Source organism: Mauremys reevesii, linkage group 3 (assembly GCF_016161935.1).
Source record: "Mauremys reevesii isolate NIE-2019 linkage group 3, ASM1616193v1, whole genome shotgun sequence".
NCBI classification, from domain to species: domain Eukaryota; kingdom Metazoa; phylum Chordata; order Testudines; family Geoemydidae; genus Mauremys; species Mauremys reevesii.
This window is the reverse complement of record NC_052625.1, coordinates 25,848,571-25,871,545: the sequence shown is the minus strand read 5'-3', so window position 1 is coordinate 25,871,545 and position 22,975 is coordinate 25,848,571. Positions and strand designations below refer to the sequence as shown.

Here is a 22,975-nt window from a genome sequence, read left to right as displayed (position 1 = left end):
ATGTAGTACATACAGGCTACGTTGTCTGTTAAGATCTTTGTATTTGATCCTGCAATCAGCAGGAGGAAATGGGTGTAGGGATTCGTGACCACACTCAGAGATTGAGGTGTAGAGACATCTCCATAGGTGACAATTTACCTTGAGTCGTGAGGCAATTTAAATGTGCACTCCACCCTATGAGTTATGCGTTGGTGGTAAGGAGCAACAATAGTGACGTGTGAGAAGGGGATCCCCTTTGCACAGATTGGTCAGGTCCTTCGACCAGTTTAAGGAGTTTTTAATTATGGTGGGTAGTGACAGAGGTTTGTCCAGCCCGTCCCTGTTTGGTCTGTAAACCGAATTAAACCATAGTTGGAGGTATCAAATATGGAGTCTGGCACGTGGTATCTCTCCCATGCCTGCTGCCATATGTCCTAGGAGTTAGAGGCAGAGTCTGGCTGGTATCCATGGACTGTACTGAATGGTGCCTGTGAGTGAAACCAGAGATAGGAACTTATGTTGAGGTAGGAGGGCTTTGGCCTGTAGGATGTCCAAGTTAGCCTCTACGGATTCTAAGTGTTGAACTGGAGTGAGAGTTGACTTCTGGGTGTTGATCTGTAAACTCGGTTCTGAGAACAAGTGTATCATAGTGTCAACAGCTTTGTGGGCCCTCCTGGAGATATCAGGCTCTAAGGAGACAGTCTCCAGGTATGGGCAAATCATTATCACTTGCAAGCGTGAGTAGCTACCACAGAGAACTTTGGAAAAAGGTCTCGTGGCTGATGACAGACACTGTATTGATAATGGCCATGTTCAAGAGTGAACCTGAGAAATCGTCTGTGAGCCGGTAGGATCGAGATGTGAAAACAGGCATCCTGGAGGATGAGGGCCAAAAATCAGTCTCCCTGTTTCAAAAGTTGGAATGACCATCTTGAACTTCTGAGCCTTGACAAACTTGTTGACAGCTCTGAGGTCCAGTAAGGGTCTCCAACCTCCCTTTCTTTTGGATATTATGAAGAGTAGAATCTCTTGCCTCGCAGATACTGAGGTACTGATTCTATGGCTCATAACTGGAAGAGGTGATCTATCCCCTGTTGTAGTAAATTCTCATGAAAAGGGTTCCTGAAGAGGGACAGGGGAGGAAGGTGAAATGGATGGAACCACCAGATTGGGCGATCTGTAAAAGCCATTGATCTGACATTATGCGTTCCCAAGAACTGCGGAACACTGTCAGTCGGTGGACAAATGGGTATACAACCAGGGTCGATTGCGTCAGTTGTGGAGAGTGGTCTCACAGTGCCTCAACCTGCCCATCAAAAATGTTTAGATGCAAGAAGTTGGGACAAGTTTTGTGGACCAGACTGTTTGCACTTTGGGAATTTCCCTTTTCCTCTCCGCAGTTTGTAATGGTGCTGAGGTTGATATAGAGCCGCATATGGTCTGTGTTGAGATTGGGAACTAAAACACCTTTTTTGCCCCAGAGTATACATTCCAAGTAACTTTAGGGTAGTCCTGGAATCCTTATGGGTAATGAAGGGAGGCGTCCATCTTTTCGGCGAAGACTTTTGTGCCCTAAGGAAGAACTTCCACTGTGGACTGCACCTCTTTTGCAAATCCCAACAAATAGAGCCATGATGTCAGTCGCATCACCAACACTGTGGAGGTAGACCTAGCTGCTGTATCAGCAGTGTCAAAGGACGATTGTAACAAAGTTTTTGATACTAACTGTCCCTCTTTAAAGGATTCCCGACGCAGCTCTGGCAGTTTTTCAATACAAAAATTCAACCCGACAGTTGACAATACAGAATTACAAGGGGGCCGAGAAAAAAAACGGTTACCCACCTTTTAGTAACTGTTGTTCGAGATGTGTTGTTCATGTCCATTAAAAGTAGGTGTGCGCGCGCCGCGTGCACGCCAGCTGGAAGATTTTCCCCTAGCAGCGTCCGTAGGGTCGGCCCGGGTGCCCTCTGGAGTGGCGCCACTACAGCGCCCTATAAAGGGGCCCGCCGACCCTCCACCCCCTCAGTTCCTTCTTGCCGGCACTCCGACAGAGGGGCAGGAGGGTGGGTATTGGCATGGACATGAACAACACATCTTGAAGAACAACAGTTACTAAAAGGTGGGTAACCGTTTTTTCTTCTTCGAGTGGTTGTTCATGTCCATTCAAAGTAGGTGACTCACAAGCCTAACCTCAGGTGGCGGGGTTGGAGATCACTGCTGACTGGAGTACTGCATGACCGAAGGCTGCATCATCCCTAGCCTGATGCGTGATGGCGTAGTGTGACGAGAATGTGTGGATGGAGGACCATGTGGCCGCTCTACAAATCTCCTGAGTCAGGATCTGAGCCAGGAACGCCGCAGAGGAGGCCTGCGCTCTAGTGGAGTGGGCCGTGACTGGAGGGACAGGGGTCTTAGCTATACGGTAGCATTCCCGGATGCAGGTCGCGATCCACGAAGAGATTCGCTGACAGGAGACCGGGAGCCCCTTCATCCTATCCGCCACTGCGATGAAGAGCTGAGTTGAGCGTCTGAACGGCTTGGTACGCTCAATGTAAAAAGCCAAAGCCCTGCGGACATCCAGGGAATGTAACCTCCGCTCCTCATTGGAAGAGTGTGGTTTCGGATAAAACACCGGGAGAAAAATATCTTGACCCATGTGGAACTGTGAGACGACCTTGGGTAGGAAAGCCGGGTGAGGTCTAAGTTGGACCTTGTCCTTATAGAAAACAGTGTACAGGGGCTCGGATGTTAACGCCCTGGGCTCCGACACCCTCCTGGCCGAGGTGATTGCCACCAGGAAGGCGGTCTTATACGACAAGTACAACAGGGAGCACGAAGCCAGAGGCTCAAAGAGAGGTCCCGAGAGGGTGGAGAGTACCAAGTTCAGGTCCCAAGTGAACATGAATCGAGGCGAGGGAGAGGCCCAGTTGTCTGAGGTGGAGCAAATAGTCTAGGACAATGGGGATTGGGACCCCCAGCGGATTGTGACCTCGCTGACCCGACCATATGGAGAAGCGCTTCCATTTGGCCAGGTAAGTGGCCCTAGTTGACGGTTTCCTACTACCAAGCAGCACTTGTCTGACCTGCTGGGAGCACTGCATCTCCACCGGGTTCAGCCATGGAGCATCCATGCTGTGAGGTGAAGGGACTCGAGGTTCGGGTGGCAGAGGGAGCCCCGGTCCTGCGTGATCGGGTCCGGAAGCAGGGGCAGCGTCAGGGGCGCCTGAACGGACATGTGCAGGAGTGATGTGTACCAATGCTGGCGTGGCCACGCCGAAGCTATCAAGATTACCTGTGCGTGATCCCTGCGAATCTTCAAAATCACCCTGAGTATCAGGGGGATTGGAGGAAAGGCGTAGAGCAGACCAACCCCCCCCCCAAGACTGTAGGAAGGTGTCCGACAGAGACCCCTGACTGCGGCCCAGGAGGGAGCAAAACCGTCGGCACTTTGTTTTTCCTTGAGGCGAACACGTCTAACAAAGGAAAGCCCCAGAGCTAGAAAATTTTGTAGGTGTTAGTCTCTGTCTGAGGGGTTGGAGCAGATGCGGTTGTACCTCAGTGCTTGGCTGTAGACAATGGATCGTGTGGTGTGCCCGGGATGGAAGCTGGAGGCATGAAGGTAGGCATAGCGGTCAGTAGGTTTTCAGCATAGGGTGGTGTTAACGTGACCATCACTTATTTGCACCGTGGTGTCTAGGAAGTGGACCTCCCGTGTAGACTGGTCCAGGCTGAGGTTGATGGTGGGGTGGAAGCTGTTGAAATCATGGTGGAATTTTTCCAGAGAGTCTCCTTCCCATGGGTCCTGATGATGAAGATGTCATCAATGTAGCGTAGGTAGAGAAGGGGCGTGAGTGGACGAGAGTTGAGGAAGCGTTGTTCCAGGTCAGCCATAAAAATGTTGGCATATTGTTGGGCCATGTGGGTGCCCACAGCAGTGCCACTGATCTGGAGGTATATATTGTCATCAAATTTGAAATAGTTGTGTGTGAGGATAAAGGCACAGAGCTCAGCAACCAGTTGTGCTGTGGCATCATCAGGGATACTGTTCCTAACAGCTTGTATTCCATCTGTGTGTGAGATGTTTGTGTAGAGAGCCTCTACATCCATGGTGGCTAGGATGATGTTTTCTGGAAGGTCACCAATGCATTGTAGTTTTCTCAAGAAATCAGTGGTGTCACGGAGATAGCTGGGAGTGCTGGTGGCATAGGGTCTGAGCAGAGAGTCCACATATCGAGACAGTCCTTTAGTGAGAGGGCCAATGCCTGAGATGATGGGGCGTCCAGGATTTCCGGGTTTGTGGATCTTGGGTAGTAGATAGAATAACCCTGGCTGGGGCTCTAAGGGTATGTTGATTTGTTCCGGTGTTAGTGTAGAGAGTGTCCTGAGTAGATGGTGCAGTTTCTTAGTGTATTCCTCAGTGGGATCTGAGGGAAGTGGCCTGTAGAATTTGGTATTGGAGAGTTGTCTGGCGGCCTCCTTTTGGTAGTCAGACCTGTTCATGATGACAACAGCCCCTCCTTTATCAGCCTCTTTTGATTATAATGTCAGGGTGGTTTCTGAGTCTGTGGATGGCATTGCGTTCTGCAGGACTTAGGTTATGAGGCAAGTGATGTTGTTTTTCCACAATTTCTGCCTGTGTAGTCAGCGGAAGCACTGTAATTTCAACCCTCAGGAGGAGTCCATGTGGAGTTCTTCTTGTGCTGTTGTGGGAAGGTGACTGTATCAGTGGGCTGTTCAGTGTTATCCTGAAAGTATTCTTTGAGTCCGAGACGGCAAAAATAGGCTTCCAGATCGCCGCAGTACTGTATCATGTTTGTGGGGGTGACAGGGCAGAAAGAGAGTCCCCGAGATATGACAGACTTTTCTGCTGGGCTGAGTGTGTAGTTGGATAGATTGACGATATTGCTGGGTGGGTTAGGGGTACCACTGTTGTGGCCCCATGTGGCAGGTAGGATTTTAGACAGCTTACAGTCCTTTTTCCTTTGTAGAGAGGTGAAGTGAGTAATGTAGATCTCCTGTCTTATTTTAGTGAAGTCCGTTTGTATGGAAGTTTGGTTATTTATGAGAGTCTCCAGGTTGGAGAGCTCTTTTTTGATGTTTTTCTGTTTGCTGTATAGGATGCTGATCAGATGGTTCCTCAGTTTCTTTGACAGAGTATGGCATAATCTCTCATTGTGGTCTGTGTAGGATGTAGATAGCAGTGGATTTTTCAACTTTAGTCCGTTTGGTATGATGTCCATCCATTTGCATTTGGAAAGGAAGATGATATCTGTCTGTACTTGTGCAAGTTTCTTCATGAGGTTGATGGATTTTCACTCCATACGGCTAAATGCAGTGCCTTGCATGGTGTCAAGTATCAGAGGGGTAGCCGTGTTAGTCTGGATCTGTAAAAGCAGCAAAGAGTCCTGTGGTACTCTTTGTATGAGTGTACAGGGAGAAATCCCCAAGGATTCCAGTACTGCCACTGCATCAAGCAGTGGCCTGGTGGCCAGGCACTGGCAGAAGGGTTTTTAGGCCCAGTACCCACTTGCTCCTCCAGGCAGTGCTGGGGAACTGGGGACCGGCAACGGGCTGGTTGGGAGGGCTTATCCCTGGATGGTGCTGCGGAGGAGCTTGCCGCATCCTGCCCCTTTTTGTCCCTAGTCACCTTGGCTCACAAAAGGCCTTGAGGGGTTGGTGGGATTGGGAGGTAAAGCAGGTCCTTTGCCACCTGGAAAGCCTCTGGGTGGAAAGGGGTCTGCAGATACATGACCCCCTAGCTGCTCCTGGGAGTCGGTGGTGGGTCCCTTACTGGACTCAGTGCCCTAGGCAGAGTTATTGGCGCCATCAGAAGCTCTGGAGAGGGGAAGTGGCCTCACCTGGGTCTCACTATGCTAGTCATACCCTGCTTGTCTCTCCTTTGCACTGGAGAATGCCATCTCTCAGTGCATTGTCTCTTATGCCTCTTCCTCTACACCCTCGATGGAGAGCGGTGCTAGGAAGAGCCCCAGGCCAGGGAGCACTCCACATGGATGTCAGGGTGCTTGGCACTGATTCAGAACAGCTTGGCTTGGAGGCCAGTCTGAGGACTACCTCCACAAGAACGGCCTTCAGTCGAATATCTCTATCCTTTCTTGTGCAGGGTTTGAAGTCTCTACAGATCTGGCACTTTAACATGAGACTTGCCTAGACATTTTAGACAGCTAGTGAGAGAGTCACTAACTGGCATCGGTTTGCTGCACAAGGGACACAGCTTGAAGCCTGGGGACTGGGGCATGCCCAGCTCCTGGAGCAAAAAGTCCCGTGACAAGAGGGACAGCTACTAACACTACTATATATACACACTAACTCTAACTAAGAACGATATACATGGACTACAATAACGATATAAAATACGAACAGAGAAAGTCCAAACCACTGGGAAAGGAGCCTTGCTTAGCAAGAGCGGTCATTCCAGCAATCATCATAGATGGTAAAAAAAAAAAAAAAAAAAAAAAAAAAAAAAAACCAAGAGGACGCAGGGCCTGCAGCACCATTTATACCAGTGCATATGTGCACAACTCCAGAGGGCAACAGAACCAGCCCAACGGATACCAATGAGGAAAAAATCTCCAGCAACTGTGCATGTGGCGCACACACATACCCCCACCCACACACCTAGCATGGAATGGACATGAGCAAGCACTGGAAGAACTGCAAACTGAAAAACAATAGCCTTAACTGACTGCTAATGGCTCCATCTCTAGCCAGAGGCAGTTGAGAAGGACCTGAGGACAGTTAGCTCATGCACATGGGCTAGCCTCGTGGCACAGCACGAGGAGAGACAGCCCAGGCACGGGCCCAATGGACACTTCCACTAAAGTTCTCCCATCAGCAGCACAGGGACACAGACACATCTACAGTGGAGCACCCATAGCAACATCACTTGAAGAACTTGTACCTAAGCTCTCATTAATTTTTAGTTCTGTGATCAGTATCTGTTTATTTGGTAGGACAAGACCTAGAAGAATTCCTCCGTGTTGTCTGCAAACACTTGAGTTAGGAATTTTTCATGCATGTTTAGAAATTCCAAAGATGTTTTAGTACTAACAGCATGAGACCTCCAGCATGTATCACTAAAACTGAAGTTCCACATGATCACGCAGCTTCTCCCATCCCCACACACACATTATAGACAGATGTGTAAGGAGGTGGTCATTCTGTTCCCTAGTGTGATCTGGAGGTCTATAGCAATCTCCAAGTAATCTTGTGCTTTAAGGACATTGATCTGGAAGCATTCAAGATCATTTTCTTCCAAGTTATTAGTGACTCAAACAGGTAATGCCATTTTTTTTACTTAAAAGTACCACTCCCCCTTCCCTTTTATCCACATAATACTTCCAAATTATTGTCTAATTATTGAGTCTAACATTCCCATAGTGTGAATCATCGCACCGGGTTTCAGTAATACCAACTAGATCGAATTTATGCTCATAAATGAGCAATTCCAATTACCCATTTGCTACTGAGGCTCCTAGCACTAGCCTAGAGGCAATTCAAGAATTTCTTCTCTTCATGTTTTTGGTTCCTTGATCAATTTTGTTCTCCACATTTCCTCCCTTTAGTATTAGTTTAACCCCTCCTGACTACTCTAGTTAGTCTATTCCCCGAGGAAATTGGTCTCCATTCTACTGAGGTGGAGACCATTCAAACTATACAGACCCCTCTACCCACAGAAAGTGGACCAATGGTCCACAAAATCAACACCCTCCACCTTACACCACTCACCTAGCCAGCGGTTCACTTCGAGAATCTTCTGCCTTCTGTCTTCCTTTCAGGAAAGATCTCAGAGAAGACTGCTTTGACATTCCTTTTCTTCAGCATGCTTCTGAGCACCCTGAAGTCATCTATTATCAGCAAGATATCAAACGACACAGGATGGGAGAGGAGGCATAATTGCTCATCTGAGGAGGATCACGACTTATTCAATGGCACTGTCTCTTCTTCAGCTCTCATTCTTCTAGAGGATCCTGGGGTACCAGTGGTTGCCCCTCTTGGAGGGTCCTCTTGAATAAGGGTATCCTCTATAGAACTGGTCTCCCTACAGGACACAAGGATTCTAGAAAGTCCAGTCTTACGGGACATAAGGGAAGGGGGAGGGACCCCATGAGTGCTCCTGCCAGAGGTGGTGTTGGATCAGTCATTGGTTCCTGGAGTCTCTTTCTAGGTATACATCTCAGGGGAGGGATATTCAAATGGAAAGGTAGTGGAACCTTGAGCAGAGATCTCAAGCGCCTGAGGAGGTGGTATCCCCGGTTTTAAGGAGTGGGGGGTTAATGGTGTCTGTAATGGTGTTTCATTGGGACTAGCAGCCATGCTTGCATCTGCGGGTTTGGCAGCAGCAGGGTGCATGGTACCTCTCAGTAGAGGGGATTCAGGTTCTTCAAACATTTAGAAGTCCTCTTGCAACAGAAACCTAGTTAGCATTGGTGAAGCAGGACACTCAGTGGCTGGTTGCAAAACACAAAAACAGGGCAAGCCACGCAAAAGCATACAGCATATGTGGAAAATTAATAAAACAAAATGAAAAAAGGTAAGAATAAAACAAGCAAGCTGGCTAAAACTTTGAGACTAATGTACACAGAAACACTCAGTCTCTAACCACAGGCAGTTGAGAAGAAACTAGGAGTTGCGCCTGCCCACCCCCATATGCCCTTGGATTGGACCATGAAGACATAAACAGGGTGCAGGTGCAGGCCCGGTTACCAAAAATCTCCAAACAAAATCGCACTGGTGTGTGCACACCTAAAGTGGAGCACCTGTTTATCTCAAGTCACACGATGTATGATATATAACAGTTTTGTACTGCAGAACAGAAATTATAAATAAATTACCTTTTTTAGTTTCCATAAACTTTTCATAACTATCTGGAAAGTCATCCTCTTGTTTTGATTTCTCTATTGGAGGTACAACAGCTTCACCTTCTTCCTCTTCATCTTCATTGAACCACATTTCTTCATCCTCCTCTAAGGCTCTTGCATCTCGGCGAAATCTGTTACTACGCAATATGGATGGGACGCTGTAAGAGACAACCACAAATGATTCAAGCCTTGTTTGATTAATTGTAAACCAGCGACAAGGAACCATGAAGGGTTGACACAGTGTGGCTAAAGAGCAGCACAGAAGCAACCTGAAAAAGTATAACTCACTATGAAGCACAATACTCAGACTGTACTAGCTCATCCTGGAAATAATTTCTTGATGCCTTGAAATGAATTTAGTGGGTTGATGAAGGCAGTCTAGATCAGGCTAGTTATTTAGACTGTACATTCTATCTGGACACTTTTAAGAATCAAAGTGCCCAAAAGGCGAACTCTGCATGACAATGTCATTAGTAAAGATTTCATAGAGGATTCTACTCTTCACCCTACCCAAGTTCTAGTAACCCCCGCTCCAAATTACAGTTTAAGTTTAATGTCAAATATGTCAGGAGGGTTTTAGAGCACACTGCAAGATGCATGTGTGTGTTATGAACTATCCAACAGTGGCTTAGGCTGTACCGATCAGCTGTGCCGCTGTAAGACCTCTCATGTAGCTGCTCTATGCTGTCAGGAGAGAGCTCTGTCATCAACATGGCGCTGTGTACACTACCATTTATGCCGGCAAAATTTATGTCACTCAGGGGTGTTTTTTTCCACACCCCTGAGGGACGTAAGGTTTGCTAATGTAAGTGGTAGTGTAGACATGGCCTTAATCGAATTTCTCTGATAGAAAATTTCTTAAAATGAGCTAACAGAAAACATTCTGTTTGCAGATGACACTAAACTGGGAGGAGTGGTTGATACGCTGGAGGGTAGGGATAGGATACAGAGGGACCTAGACAAATTAGAGGATTGGGCCAAAAGAAATATGATGAGGTTCAAAACAAGGACAAGTGCAGAGTCCTGCACTTAGGACGGAAGAATCCCATGCACTGCTACAGACTAGGGACCGAATGGCTGGGTAGCAGTTCTGCAGAAAAGGACCTAGGGGTTACGGTGGACGAAAAGCTGAATATGAGTCAACAGTGTGCCCTTGTTGCCAAGAAGGCTAATGGCATTTTGGGTTGTATAAGTAGGGGCATTTCCAGCAGATCAAGGGATGTGATCATTCCCCTCTACTCAGCAGTGGTGAGGCCTCATTTGGAGTACTGTGTCCAGTTTTGGGCCCCACACTACAAGAAGGATGTGGATAAATTGGAGAGAGTCCAGCGGAGGGCAACTTATGAGGAGAGGCTGACTTATGAGGAGAGGCTGAGGGAACTGGGATTGTTTAGTCTGCAGAAGAGAAGAATGAGGGGGGATTTGATAGCTGCTTTCAACTACCTGAAAGGGGGTTCCAAAGAGGATGGATCTAGACTGTTCTCAGTGGTAGAAGATGACAGAACAAGGAGTAATGGTCTCAAGTTGCAGAGGGGGAGGTTTAGGTTGGATATTAGGAAAAACTTTTTCACTAGTAGGGTGGTGAAGAACTGGAATGGGTTACCTAGGGAGGTAGTGGAATCTCCTTCCTTAGAGGTTTTTAAGGTCAGGCTTGACAAAGCCCTGGCTGGGATGATTTAGTTGGGTTTGGTCCTGCTTTGAGCAGGGGGTTGGACTAGATGACCTCCTGAGGTCCCGTCCAACCCTTAGATTCTATGATTCCTTCCACCCTCAGCTACCAATATACTATTCAAGTTGGTCAGCTCTACAAGTCAGATTATTGTGTAAATTTAACATGGAAACAAGAGAACATGAAAAATAAAGTAATTCCACACACACACATCTAACTACTCTGGGGAATCCTCTGGAAAGAATATCCAGAAATGCTATTAAAATATTTTATTACAAAAGTTTGAGTTTCAAGATGTGCAAATAATACAGTACCTGTTCAATTTCTGATTTTGTCTGTCTTTTTCTTGCTCGTATTTAGTCTTCAGCCCCTTGAATGTCTGAACATATTCAATAGATTCAAGTGCCTTATAAAAGTTTTCAACTATATGTGCAGTAAGTGACTTGATATCTTCCTGCATAAGCACAAAACAATATTTAAATCTCAAATGTAATAGTAAGATACAGAAGATCAGAGGTTTTCAGTAAAGACTATTAGCTTTATCTGACTCAACTCGTTTTTCCAAAATGAAAAAAAATTATTGCAAATGACAGATAAGAAAGTTACTTCATTTCTCTTCATGGAAAAATTTAAATAAATAAATCTTTGAGATCAGCAGAATTGCTTCTAATGTAAATGGAAAATGGATTAAATTGCTTAAATTTATCTGCTCCTTATTCTCACTTGCTGTACCTTTTATCTGTATCAACATGAGTTTCTGTGGAGATGAATGTAGAGTTTTATATACGATTACACCTTCACATGAAAAATACGAGGCAAGAGCAAATACATATATAACATTCATATAAGAATCAGAGTTTTAACATCCACTTTATATGTAATGTAGTTAATGTGGAACAGTTACCTCTCAGCCAGTCTCTAATAAGTCCCACTTTATGGGCCTGATCATTTCTTTCTGTACTAAAATGGGCAAAGGGGGAAGAGTCAAAAAATGCCCATGTTTGAATGAACTGAAAACCCAATGCATTTTCTCTTTTTGTGGGAAAGATGACAGCTAGAGGTAGAAGACACTTTTCTCCTCATGGAGAACCCAAAGATTCACCTGACCCCAACCCTATGGATCTCAAGGCACCCACACCAAACAAATGTCATCCCAGGTATTCCTGCCAGTCCCCTCCTTCCTCTCCAAGCAGCCCAAATGGCTTGGTGGTCATGATGCCATTGGTGCCATTTTCCCATACCTTTCCCTACAAGGGTAGTGGATAGAAGTAGCAGGCCTAAGCAACACACACCTCTTTACCCAGGCTTTGGGAGGGAAGCTGAAGTAGGCTGTGTCTACTTTGCTTTTCAGCATGTAATTTATGTTACATTGACTCCTTTAGACCTATATTCACACCCACTTGCTGACATGCAATTTATGCCACATTAACGTCTCTGAATTTCACCCCATTACTATGCAGTCAATTAGTTAGAAGGATGTCTTTCTAAAAGATACAGGTTTACATCCCTTTGTAACTTGTCTATTTTGGCCTCAGTCTGGAAGTACAATTTACATGTGGGTGAGAAATAGGGATTAGAGGGGAGTAAAATGGTAGTCAGAATAAAGAAGTGTTTAAACTTCCTCTTTCTTTGTTACACAGCCGGTAACAAGTAACTGCCCATGGGTAAGTGGAAGGCCTTTCATTTCTGACTTGTCTCATCAGAGAGCTCCCATATTAGGTATCTAAAATGTTCATTTAATGAAAAAAAGGAAGTTAAACTCAAAAAGTCCCCATGCATGCTGGTAACAGTTGACATTTACTCAACAAAAGCTCTTGTGATAGCAACTCTTACACGAGACAGCTGACTGATGAGAGCGCTATTACTCGTGCTGTTTTTACTTCATGACAATAGCAGGATCACTATCACTACATGTATTCAAAGTTGTTCAACCACCTATTAGGAATGGTTTAGGAAAAATAAAATCAAGCCTCCTGAGTTGCAAGGAGACTAGAACTCCCTTTTCATTACAACACTTTGATTATAGAACAAAAGCACTTTTTCCAGTTTAGATGAACAACAAATTATAGTTTTAGTCTTAGAAGACATTATTTTACTGATTTAGATACCATCTTAGATCCAAAGTAATATGCAAGACCTATAAATATAGGATAGTCTTGTGGAGAAAGATTAACAGCTACAGGTAGAAGATAGACAATCTTCTCATCTCCAAAAGATTCACCTGACCCCAACCCTATGGATCTCAAGGCACCCACACCGAACAATCATCATCGCAGGTACTCCTGCCAGTCTCCTCCTCCCTCCCCAAGCAGCCCAAATGGCTTGGTGGTCGTGATCCTATACGTTTCCCTAGTCAGTGGGTAGAAGTAGCAGGCCTAAAAAAGACGGTTACACACCTTTGTAATGGTTGTTCTTTGAGATGTGTTGCTCATATCCATTCCAGTTAGGTAGAACTTTTACCCTAGCAATACCCGGTAGGTCAGCTGTGGAGCCCCCTGAAGTGCTACCTTCATGGCGCTAGATATATATCCCAGCCGACCCAGCACCCCCTCAGTTCCCTCTTGCTCTGACAGAGGGGAAGGAGGACAGGTTTGGAATAAACATGAGCAACATCTCAAAGAGCAACAGTTACAAAGGTGAGTAACCATCTTATCTTCTTCGAGTACTTGCTCATATCGATTCCAATTAGATGACTCCCAAGCCTTACCTAGGCGATGGAGTAGGAGTGAAGTACCGTGGATTGTAGGATTGCCCTACCAAATGCCGCATCGTCTCTGGCCTGTCTAACAATGGCATAGTGTGAGGCAAACGTATGCACTGAAGACCAAGTAGCAGCTCTGCAGATCTCCTGGATTAGCACCAGGGCCAGGAAGGCTACTGACGAGGCCTGAGCCCTTGTGGAGTGAGCGGTGAGATGGGGGGGTCGGGACCCTGGCCAAGAGACCTTCTAAAAACATTAAAATGTATTACTGGCACGCAAAACCTTATATTAGAGTGAATAAATGAAGACTCGGCACACCACTTCTGAAAGGTTGCCGACCCCTGGGTTAGGGGTTTGTTACAGGAGTGGGTGGGTGGAATTCTGTGGCCTGTGTTGTGCAGGAGGTCAGACTAGATGATCATACTGGTCCCTTCTGACCTTAAAGTCTATGAGATCATAACAAGCACGAATACCTGACATGATCCAAGAAGAGATCCACTGAGAGGAGACAGGAAGACCCTTCATCTGGTCTGCTACCACAACCAAGAGCTGCATCGTTTTCCGGAACAGCTTCATACATTCAGTGTAGAAGGCCAGAGCCCTACGAACATCGAGGGAGTGAAGCCATTGTTCCTGACTATTGGCATGAGGTTTCGGGAAGAAAACCGGAAGAAAGATGTCCTAGTTGATATGAAAAGACAGGGTGAACTCTAGCTGCACCTTATCCTTATGATTGTGTAAGGTGGTTCCAATGTAAGAGCCTTGAGCTTCGAGACACGCCTTGCCAAAGTGATAGCAATGAGGAAAGCTGTTTTCCAAGAGAGGTACAAAAGGGAACATGTGGCCAAGGGTTCAAATGGGGGTCCCATAAGTCTGAAGAGGACCAAGTTGAGGTCCCACATGGGTACAGGCTGTCGTACCTGCGGCTATAGATGGTCCAGGCCCTTGAGGAACCTACCAACCATAGGGTTGGCGAAGACAGATGGGCCATTCACTCCCGGGTGGAAAACTGAGATGGCCGCCAGGTGAACTCTGATAGATGATATCGCCAGGCCCTGCTGTTTCAGATTCAGGAGATCGTCCGTGCCTCTCATTCTGAACTCTTGGAGGGGAAGCGTGTCACGGTGAGAGCACCAGCATGAGAATCGCTTCCATTTAGCCATAATATGTAGCCTGAGTGGAAGGTTTCCTGCTGCCAACAGGTCCTGCTGCACCAAACGAGAACAGAAGAGTTCAGAGTGGCTCAGCCATGCAGCATCCATGCCGTGAGGTAGAAGGACCACAGGTCGGGGTGACAGAGGCGGCCGCGATCCTGCATGATCAGCTCTGGAAAGAGAGGCAACGGAATCGCGGCATCCACTGAGATCTCCAACAGCGTGGTGTACCAATGCTGCCTGGGCCATGCCGGGGCCACCAGAATCGTTGTGATCTGTCCCTGCACGTCTCAATCAGGACCTTGTGTACAAGGAGAAACAGCAGGAAGGTGTAAAACAATCGGCTCGTTCACAGGAGTAGGAAGGCATCTGTGAGAGCCCGGGGAGCGGCCCTGGAGGGAGCAAAACGCCAATCACTTCGGTTGCTGCACGAGGCAAACAGGTCGACCTGGGGAAAACCCCCACTTTAGGAAGATGGAGTGGATGACATCGGGGCGAAGCGACCGCTCGTGGGATTGGAAGTACCTGCTGAGGTGGTCCACCAACGTGTTCTGGACCCCTGGGAGAAATGACGCCCCAGGTGAATGGAACGGGCTATGCGGAACTCCCACAGTTGAATGGCCTCTTGATATGGGGGGGGGGGGGGGGGAAATGAGCCCCCCTTGCTAGCTGATGTAGAACATGGCCATGGTGTTGTCTGTGAGGACCGCCACACAACAAAACATGCAACCGCTCCTGAAAGGCTTGGCACAGAAGACGTACTGCCATCAGCCCCCATACGTTGATATGGAGAGAGAGAGATATCGCACAGGGCCCACAGACCTGGCGTCTGGATGTCCCCAAGGTGGGCACCCCATCCTAGGGCTGACATGTCCATGACGAGGGACAAGGAGGGCTGAGGGGTGTTGAAGGGGACTCCTTCGCATACCACCCTTGGATCTAGCCACCATTGGAGGGAGGCCAGGACCCCTTCCGGGACAGCGACCACCAGGTTCAGGCAGTCTCGACCTGGGCGGTAGACAGATGCAAGCCAGGTCTAAAGCGATCGGAGCCGAAGTCTGGCATGTTTGGTCACGTATGTGCAGGAAGCCATATGACCCAGGAGACTCAGGCACGTTCTTGCCGTCGAGGTTGGGAAGCTTTGAAGGCTCCGGATGAGGCCCGTCAGGGCATGGAAATGAGCGTCCGGCAGGAGGGCTCGGGCACGCACAGAATCTAGGACTGCCCCGATGAATTCTATTCTCTGGGTTGATTCTAGAGTTGACTTCGCCACATTGATGAGAAGACCTAATCAAGAAAACGTGTCCATGACCACTTGAATGTGGGACTGCACCTGTTCTTTGGTGTGATCTCGGATGAGCCAGTCGTCGAGATACGGGTAGATCTGTATCCATCTCCGACAAAAGGAGGCTGTCATGACTGCCATACATTTGGTGAACACCTGGGGGGCCAGGGTAAGGCCGAACGGAAGGACTGTGAACTGGTAGTGTTCGTAGTTGACCACAAAGTGGAGGAAGTGTCTGTGAGCTGGATGGATTGCTATGTGGAAATACACGTCCTTCATGTCAAAGGTGGCGTACCAGTCTCCAGAACAGGTATAATGTTGCCCAAGGAGACGATGCAGAACTTCAACTTTACCATGGATTTGTTGAGTCTGCGCAGGTCCAGAATAGGTTGAAGCCCGTCCTTTGCCTTGGGAATTAGGAAGTAACAGGAGTAAACCCCATGCCCCTTAGCTCCCTTGGAACCTCCTCAAATCGACCCCATGGATAGGACCTCCTGAATGAGGAGTAGCTCGTGAGAAGGGTCCCTGAAGAGGGACGGGGAGGAAGGGTGGGGAGATGAAAATTGGAGAGAGTATCCCCTTTCCACTGTGCGAACAACCCAACGGTCCGTGGTTATAAGAGACCAAGCACCGTGGAAACAGGATAAACGATTCAGGAAGGGTGGGGTAGGGTCCTGACTGAGGCTTGGTACATCGTCCTAGAGCTTCCCTTCAAAAGTTTTGCTTAGGGCCCGCTGAAGGTTTGGAAGGGCCCTGGCCCTGACCTTGGCCAGGCTGGTGGGTTTCCTCCTGGTATTGCGCCCCCGCCTCCTACAGAAGTCCTGCCTCAGCAGAGGATAGGATCGTCAGGGCTGAGACTTAAATGGCTTCCACTGGGTAGCCGGTGTGAGCATCCCCAGCGATTGCATTATGGCCCTTGAGTCTCTGAAGCCTCAAGTCAGTTTTGTCTGAAAACAGGCCCTCTCCTTCAAGGGAAGATCCTGTAATGTTTGCTGAAGCTCCGGTGGTAAGCCAGTAGCTTGCAGCCAAGATGTGTGTCTCATTGCAATGCCTGAAGAGTGGGTCCGAGCGGTAGACTGTGATGTCCAATGAGGCCTGTAGTGAGGTCCTCACCGCCGTCTTGCCCTCTTCCACCAGGGCCCCAAACTCCTCTCTGGACTCCGAAGGAAGCAGCTCCTTGAACTTTAACATGGAGTTCCAAGAGTTATAGTTGTATCAACTCAGGAGCGCCTGCTGGTTTGCAATCCAGAGCTGAAGACCGCCTGAGGAGTAAACTTTGCGCCCAAATAAATCAAGGTACTTGGCCTCTTTAGATTTGGGTGCTGGGGCTTGCTGACCATGGCACTTCCTCTCATTCACCAAGACCACCACCAGTGAACAAGGCTGTGGATGTGTACACAAAAATAGTCATATCCCCTGGAAGGGATGAAGTACTTCCACTCCACTCCTTTAGCAGTCGGAGGCATGGATGTGGGCGTTTGCCAGATTGTCCTGGCCGTGGTCTGAATGGTCCGGATGAGATTCCCCCAGACATTTAAGGCAAGAGTCATGTGGGTCGCCCATTGGCATGGGCTTGGAGCAGGACATGCAGGGTTTAAAGCCTGGAGCCTTGGGCATGAGCCTAAACTACCGGCGAGGAGCAGGGAAAGATCCCCTGCAAACCCTGCTAAATGGAACTATTTACACTATAACTATAAACTATTAACAAACTATTAACATTGTTGAGAGAAAAAATGCTAGGGAGAGTGGAGAGCAGAAAAAGCCGAGCTCCACAGTTCCAACGACAGTCACGGACGGTAAGAAGGAACTGAGGGGGCGCTGGGTCGGCCGCGGTATATATTCAGCCCCATGAAGGTGCCACTCCAGAGGGCTCCACAGTCGACCCACCGCGTGTTGCTAGGGTAAAAGTTCTCTGATGGCCGTGCACATGGCACACACACACCTAATTGGAATCTATATGAGCAAGCACGCGAAGAAGAATTAACATTGCTCTAAGCAACACACACTTGTATGTTTTTACAGCTATTACATGCTGATTTCAAGAGGAGAATGTTAACCAGTTCCTACCCCGCCCCAACCCAACTTCGTGGCCAGACATGCTCTCTAAAGTTATAGGAAAAGGATAGTCAAGCGAGATGCAAACACAAGACAAAACAAAGGACTTTTATACCTGAGTATTATAATAGCTAAACTTTTGTTATTGGTACTATCCTTTTTAGTGTGAAATTTTCTAAACTGCATTTTGTGTTCAATACATAAGATGTTACATGCCTAAAACTTAGTGTTTTAAACAAAACTTGCTAAAAAAAAAAAAAAAAAAAAAAAAACTTACCACTCTGATGAATTCAAACAGTTCAATTACAGCCGAGTTCAGCAGATTGTATCTAGTTCCATTATCCAAAAGAGCATTTATAACTGGCTCAAACAGGTTCCCCTTGGTGATATAACGGTTATAAAATTCATCCTTCAGGCCAATGATCCTCCTCATAAAGCGAAGAGCACCTATAATTTAAAGAAAATTTAGAAATCTTTGATAATCATTGTACAATCTCCATTCTGCTCTTATTGAAATCAACAGAAAACCTAAGATTGATTTAAGTGGGAGTGAGACCACCCCAGAGACCGACAACATCTGTTAAAAGGGCTGCAAATTTCTTTTCAATACTTTTTTGCTAGCAGTTTTTAAAATACCTTTTTGAAAGGTTCAAAATAAGCATCTATTGGTTTGTCTTTTTCCTATTGGGCAAACTTTTCCTTTCACATTTCTTGTTGCACACAAACCAACAAAACTCTGGTTCCATTATTTTCTTGTTTATATGAAGCAGCAGTAAGTGTTAGCCCATCTGATATATAGATTTTATTGGTTCATTTGTATGCTCTTTCTACTGTCTAGCTCTGAGAGGCGAGCACAAAACATATTAGGTCATTCCTTATGTACCATGGCGCACAAAATAGTAATTTAATTAATTCCCTGCCAATATAGTGGATTTTATGGTTTTATAATGATATCTCAGTTTAGGTCAGACTAGATACCTAATCATAGTTTATTCTTACTTCCCAATTCCAAAATGATTCATCCCACGGGGTGGAGGGGGAAGAGAATTACCAACCTCTCCTTCCACCGCACAGTACTTGGGAATATTGGCAGGGAGTATCAGGTATTTTCACCTTCCTTTGGAGCACTAAGCAGGTGGGTTTCCTGCTTTTGCTGGTTCCTTAAGCCTTCTACCTTTGTGTTTCTGTTAATTTAATTTGATAGTTGTGTCACATTTTGGACCTAAATTACATGACAAGATAACTTCAGTAAAGAATAGCAACTTTGGTGGTTCACTGGATTTTAAAAAAATGTGGATATTTACACACTTACAAATTAATCCAAGGCATTGCATGTAAATTCAACAGATTCTGAGCATGACGTATTTCATTGCTAAACGTATACACACAATCTTTAAAACAACGTAAACGACAACTAAATTTACTACTTACACAAGGCCAAAAATGTGTGTTTTGAATTCATCAATACCAATACCCTTCTTAGCAAATCTTTGTTCATAATATAATTCTTGATGTGATATGTGTGGTGTTCCACACAAAAGGTGAGCAGCTCCAAAATCAAGGCAAGCAGCTGTGCCGTTTGATAATTATCTACAAGAAAAATAAAATGAACTAAATCAGGCACATAAAAACAAACCAAACTTTTCTACTCATCCACAGTTTATGACAAAGTAGTTTCAGCCTATTAACAGTTGAAAGTGAATAGGGATTTATCAACTTGTTAATCTGACTTCTTAAGGAGCTTCCTATACCAGCCTAGACACCTAGGTTATGCTTCTTCTCTATCAATAGGTGAAGACTGAAAACCTACTTGAAATCTTTGGCAGAGAACAGACGCCATGAAAAGACAGTTACCTTTCCACAACTGGTGTTCTTTGAGATGTGTTACTCATGTCTATTCCACAATAGGTGTGCATACTCACCACGTGCACCAGTGCTGGAAATTTTCCCCTTAGCAGTAATTGTAGGGGAGCACCCCTAGCAACCCCTGGAGTGGCACCTCCATAGCGCACTATAAAGGGCACTGCTGTGTGCTCCCCTCACCCTCAGTTCCTTCTTGTCAGACAACTCCAACAGAGGGGAATAGACATGAGCAACACATCTTGAACACCAGTTATGGAAAGGTAACTATCTTTTCTTCTTCGATTGATTGTTCATGTGTATTCCACAATAGGTGATTCCAAGCTATATCTGTTGGAGATGGGAAAGAAGTCACAAACTCTCGGGACGGAATATGGCCCTGCCGAACCCGGTGTCCTCCCTGGTATGAGAGACGATCGCATAATGCGAGGTGAATGTGTGAACTGAAGATCATGTGGCAGCCCTACAAAGGTCCTGAATAGGGACATGGGTCAAAAAGGCAGTGGACAAGGCCTGTGCCCTAGTCGAGTGTGCCTTCACAATTGGCAGCAGAGGGATTCCCGCCAGGTTATAACTGGTATGGCTGCACAAGGTGATCCAGTTGGAGAACCACTGAGTGGAGACTGGCCAACCTTTTATGAACAGCTTAGTCCACTCCAGGTAAAAAGCCAGAGTCGTCTCTCATCCAGTGTGTGGAGGCAGTGCTCTTCACTGGACGCATGGTGCTTGAGGCAGAGGACCGACAGAAAAATATCCTGACCCATGTGATAGGCGGAGACCACCTTCGGGAGGAACGAAGGGTGTGGGTGGGGCCGGACCTTGTCTTTATGAAACACCATGTACGGGGACTTGGAGGTCACGACCCTGAGTTCTGAGACCTGCTTAGCCAAGTGATCGCAACCAGGAAGGCCACATTCCACGAGAGGTGTGATTGCGAGCATGTAGCTAGCGGCTCAAACATGGGCCCCAAGAGACGAGCCAACACCAGGTTTAGGTCCCACTGCAGGACTAGGGGCCTAACATATGGGAAGAGACGATCCAACCCCTTAAGGAATCGGCCAGTCACTGCATGGGAGAATACCATATAGACCTGGACCGGCAGGTGGAAGGCTGATTTGGCCGCCAGGTGCACCTTGACTGACGAGGGAGTCAGGCCCTGGGCTCGAAGGTGAAGGAGGTAGTCCAGAATCAGCTGGATCAGGGCAACCACCAGGGAAACGCCCTGCTCTTCCACCCATCTGGAAAACTGAGACCACTTTGCCAACTAGGCTCGGTGCGTGGAGGGTCGCCTGCTTTCTGAGAGGACGTGCTGAATCCCTTCTGCGCACATCCTTTCCTCCTGGCCTAACCATTGAGCAGCAACGCCATGAGGTGGAATGCCGCTAGGCTGGGGTGGAGGCGGCGGCCCTGGGAGAGTAGGTCTGGGTGGGACAGCAACAGCTACGGCGGGGTGACCGCCAGGCCCGTGAGGTCCCGTACCAATGCTGCCTGGGCCATTGCCAGGGCAATCAGAAGGACCCGGGCCTTGTCCATCTTTATCTTTTCCAGGACATTGCCGATCAGCAGGAATAGGCGAAAGGCAGAGAGAACATGGCCTGACCAGGACAGGAGGAAGGCATCAGAGATAGCGTCCCGGCCCGGCTCCTCCCGGAGCAGAACCAGGGACAGCGACGGTTCTGCTGAGTTGAGAAAAAACGGTTACTTACCTTTGTAACTGTTGTTCTTCGAGATGCGTTGCTCATATCCATTCCAGTTAGGTGTGTGCGCGCCGCGTGCACTTTCATCGGAAGACTTTTACCCTAGCAACCCCAGTGGGTCAGCTGAGCGCCCCCTGGAGTGGCGCCATAACGGCACCGCATATATACCTCAGCCGACCCACCCGACCCTCAGTTCCTTCTTGCCGGCTACTCCGACAGTGGGGAAGGAGGGTGGGTGTGGAATGGATATGAGCAACACATCTCGAAGAACAACAGTTACAAAGGTAAGTAACCGTTTTTTCTTCTTCGAGTGATTGCTCATATCCATTCCAGTTAGGTGATTCCCAAGCCTTACCTAGGCGGTGGGGTCGGAGTGAGACGTGGCGGTATGCAGGACCGCAGAGCCAAAAGGCTGCGTCACCTCTCGACTGTTGGACCAGGACGTAGTGTGAGGCGAAAGTATGGACGGACGACCAGGTCGCCGCTCGGCATCTCTCTTGTATAGGTACTTGCGCCAGAAAGGCAGCGGAGGACACCTGGGCCCTGGTAGAGTGGGCGGTGAGATGGCCCAAAGGGACATTAGCCAAATTATAGCAGGTGCGAATGCACTCTGTGAGCCACGAGGAGATTCGCTGCGACGAGACAGGAAGACCTCGCATCCAGTTAGCAATTGCCACAAACAGTTGCGGGGATTTGCGGAACGGTCTTGTCCGATCAACATAGAAAGCCAACGCTCTGCGAACATCGAGGGAGTGAAGTCGTTGCTCTCGCGGAGATGCGTGAGGCTTCGGAAAGAAAACTGGCAGGAAGATATCCTGGTTATTGTGGAACGCGGACACTACCTTCAGGAGAAACGCCGGATGTGGACGTAGCTGCACCTTGTGCTTATGAAAAACGGTGTACGGCGGGTCCACCGTGAGCGCTTTGAGCTCAGAGACCCGCCTGGCGGATGTGATAGCCATGAGAAAAACCGTCTTCCATGAGAGGTACAGCAAGGAGCAAGTGGCCAGCGGCTCAAAGGGCGGAGACATGAGCCTGTTGAGGACCAGATTGAGGTCCCAGGTGGGAGTCGGATGACGCACCTGGGGGTAGAGACGATCAAGGCCCTTTCTGAAGCGAGTAGTCAGCGGGTGAGAGAACAGCGTATATACCCCCTCACCGGGGTGGAAAGCGAAGATAGCTGCTAAGTGCACTTTGATGGAGGACAGTGCAAGACCTTGCTGTTTCAGCGACCAGAGATAGTCAAGGACCATCGGAAGCAGGAGTTCCGAAGGAATAGCGTCACGCGCTTGAGCCCAGCAAGCGAAGCGCTTTCTGCTGCTCAATAAAACGTGCTGCACGGGAGCAGAGCAGCGCAACTCCGTCTGGTCTAGCCACTGAGGAGCCACGCCGTGAGGTGGAGGGCCGGCAGGTCCGGGTGACGGAGAGTGCCGTGATCTTGTGTTATAAGATCTGGGTGAAGCGGCAGAGGAATTGGGCTGGCTATCGATAGATGGAGCAGCGTGGCGAACCAGTGTTGCCTGGGCCACGCTGGTGCAATTAAGATGAGACGGGCCTTGTCCCGTCGGAGCTTCAGCAGGACCTTGTGTATGAGGGGAAACGGAGGAAAGGCGTAGAACAGGTGACGAGTCCATGGAAGGAGAAACCCGTCTGACAGAGAGCCCGGTGCCAGGCCTTGAAAGGAGCAAAACTCCTG

At 47.8% G+C, this 22,975-nt stretch overlaps 1 protein-coding gene across 5 annotated transcripts in view; it reads right to left on the bottom strand.

Annotated features, from left to right (window-relative positions):
- PPP4R3B (protein phosphatase 4 regulatory subunit 3B) overlaps positions 1-22,975 on the bottom strand; it is a 95,816-nt gene that overhangs the window by 15,554 nt on the left and 57,287 nt on the right. For 2 of the 5 annotated variants that reach the window (XM_039531707.1, XM_039531708.1), the window contains exons 11-14: positions 19,154-19,312; positions 18,000-18,169; positions 10,842-10,981; positions 8,832-9,016 (exon numbers count right to left, since the gene is read on the bottom strand). In XM_039531707.1, the coding sequence (XP_039387641.1) occupies positions 8,832-9,016; positions 10,842-10,981; positions 18,000-18,169; positions 19,154-19,312 (654 nt within the window). Of the gene's footprint in view, positions 1-7,725; positions 7,845-7,872; positions 8,039-8,081; positions 8,414-8,831; positions 9,017-10,841; positions 10,982-17,999; positions 18,170-19,153; positions 19,313-22,975 lie in introns of those variants that run through there. The other 3 variants (XM_039531709.1, XM_039531711.1, XM_039531710.1) reach the window with 3 other exon arrangements.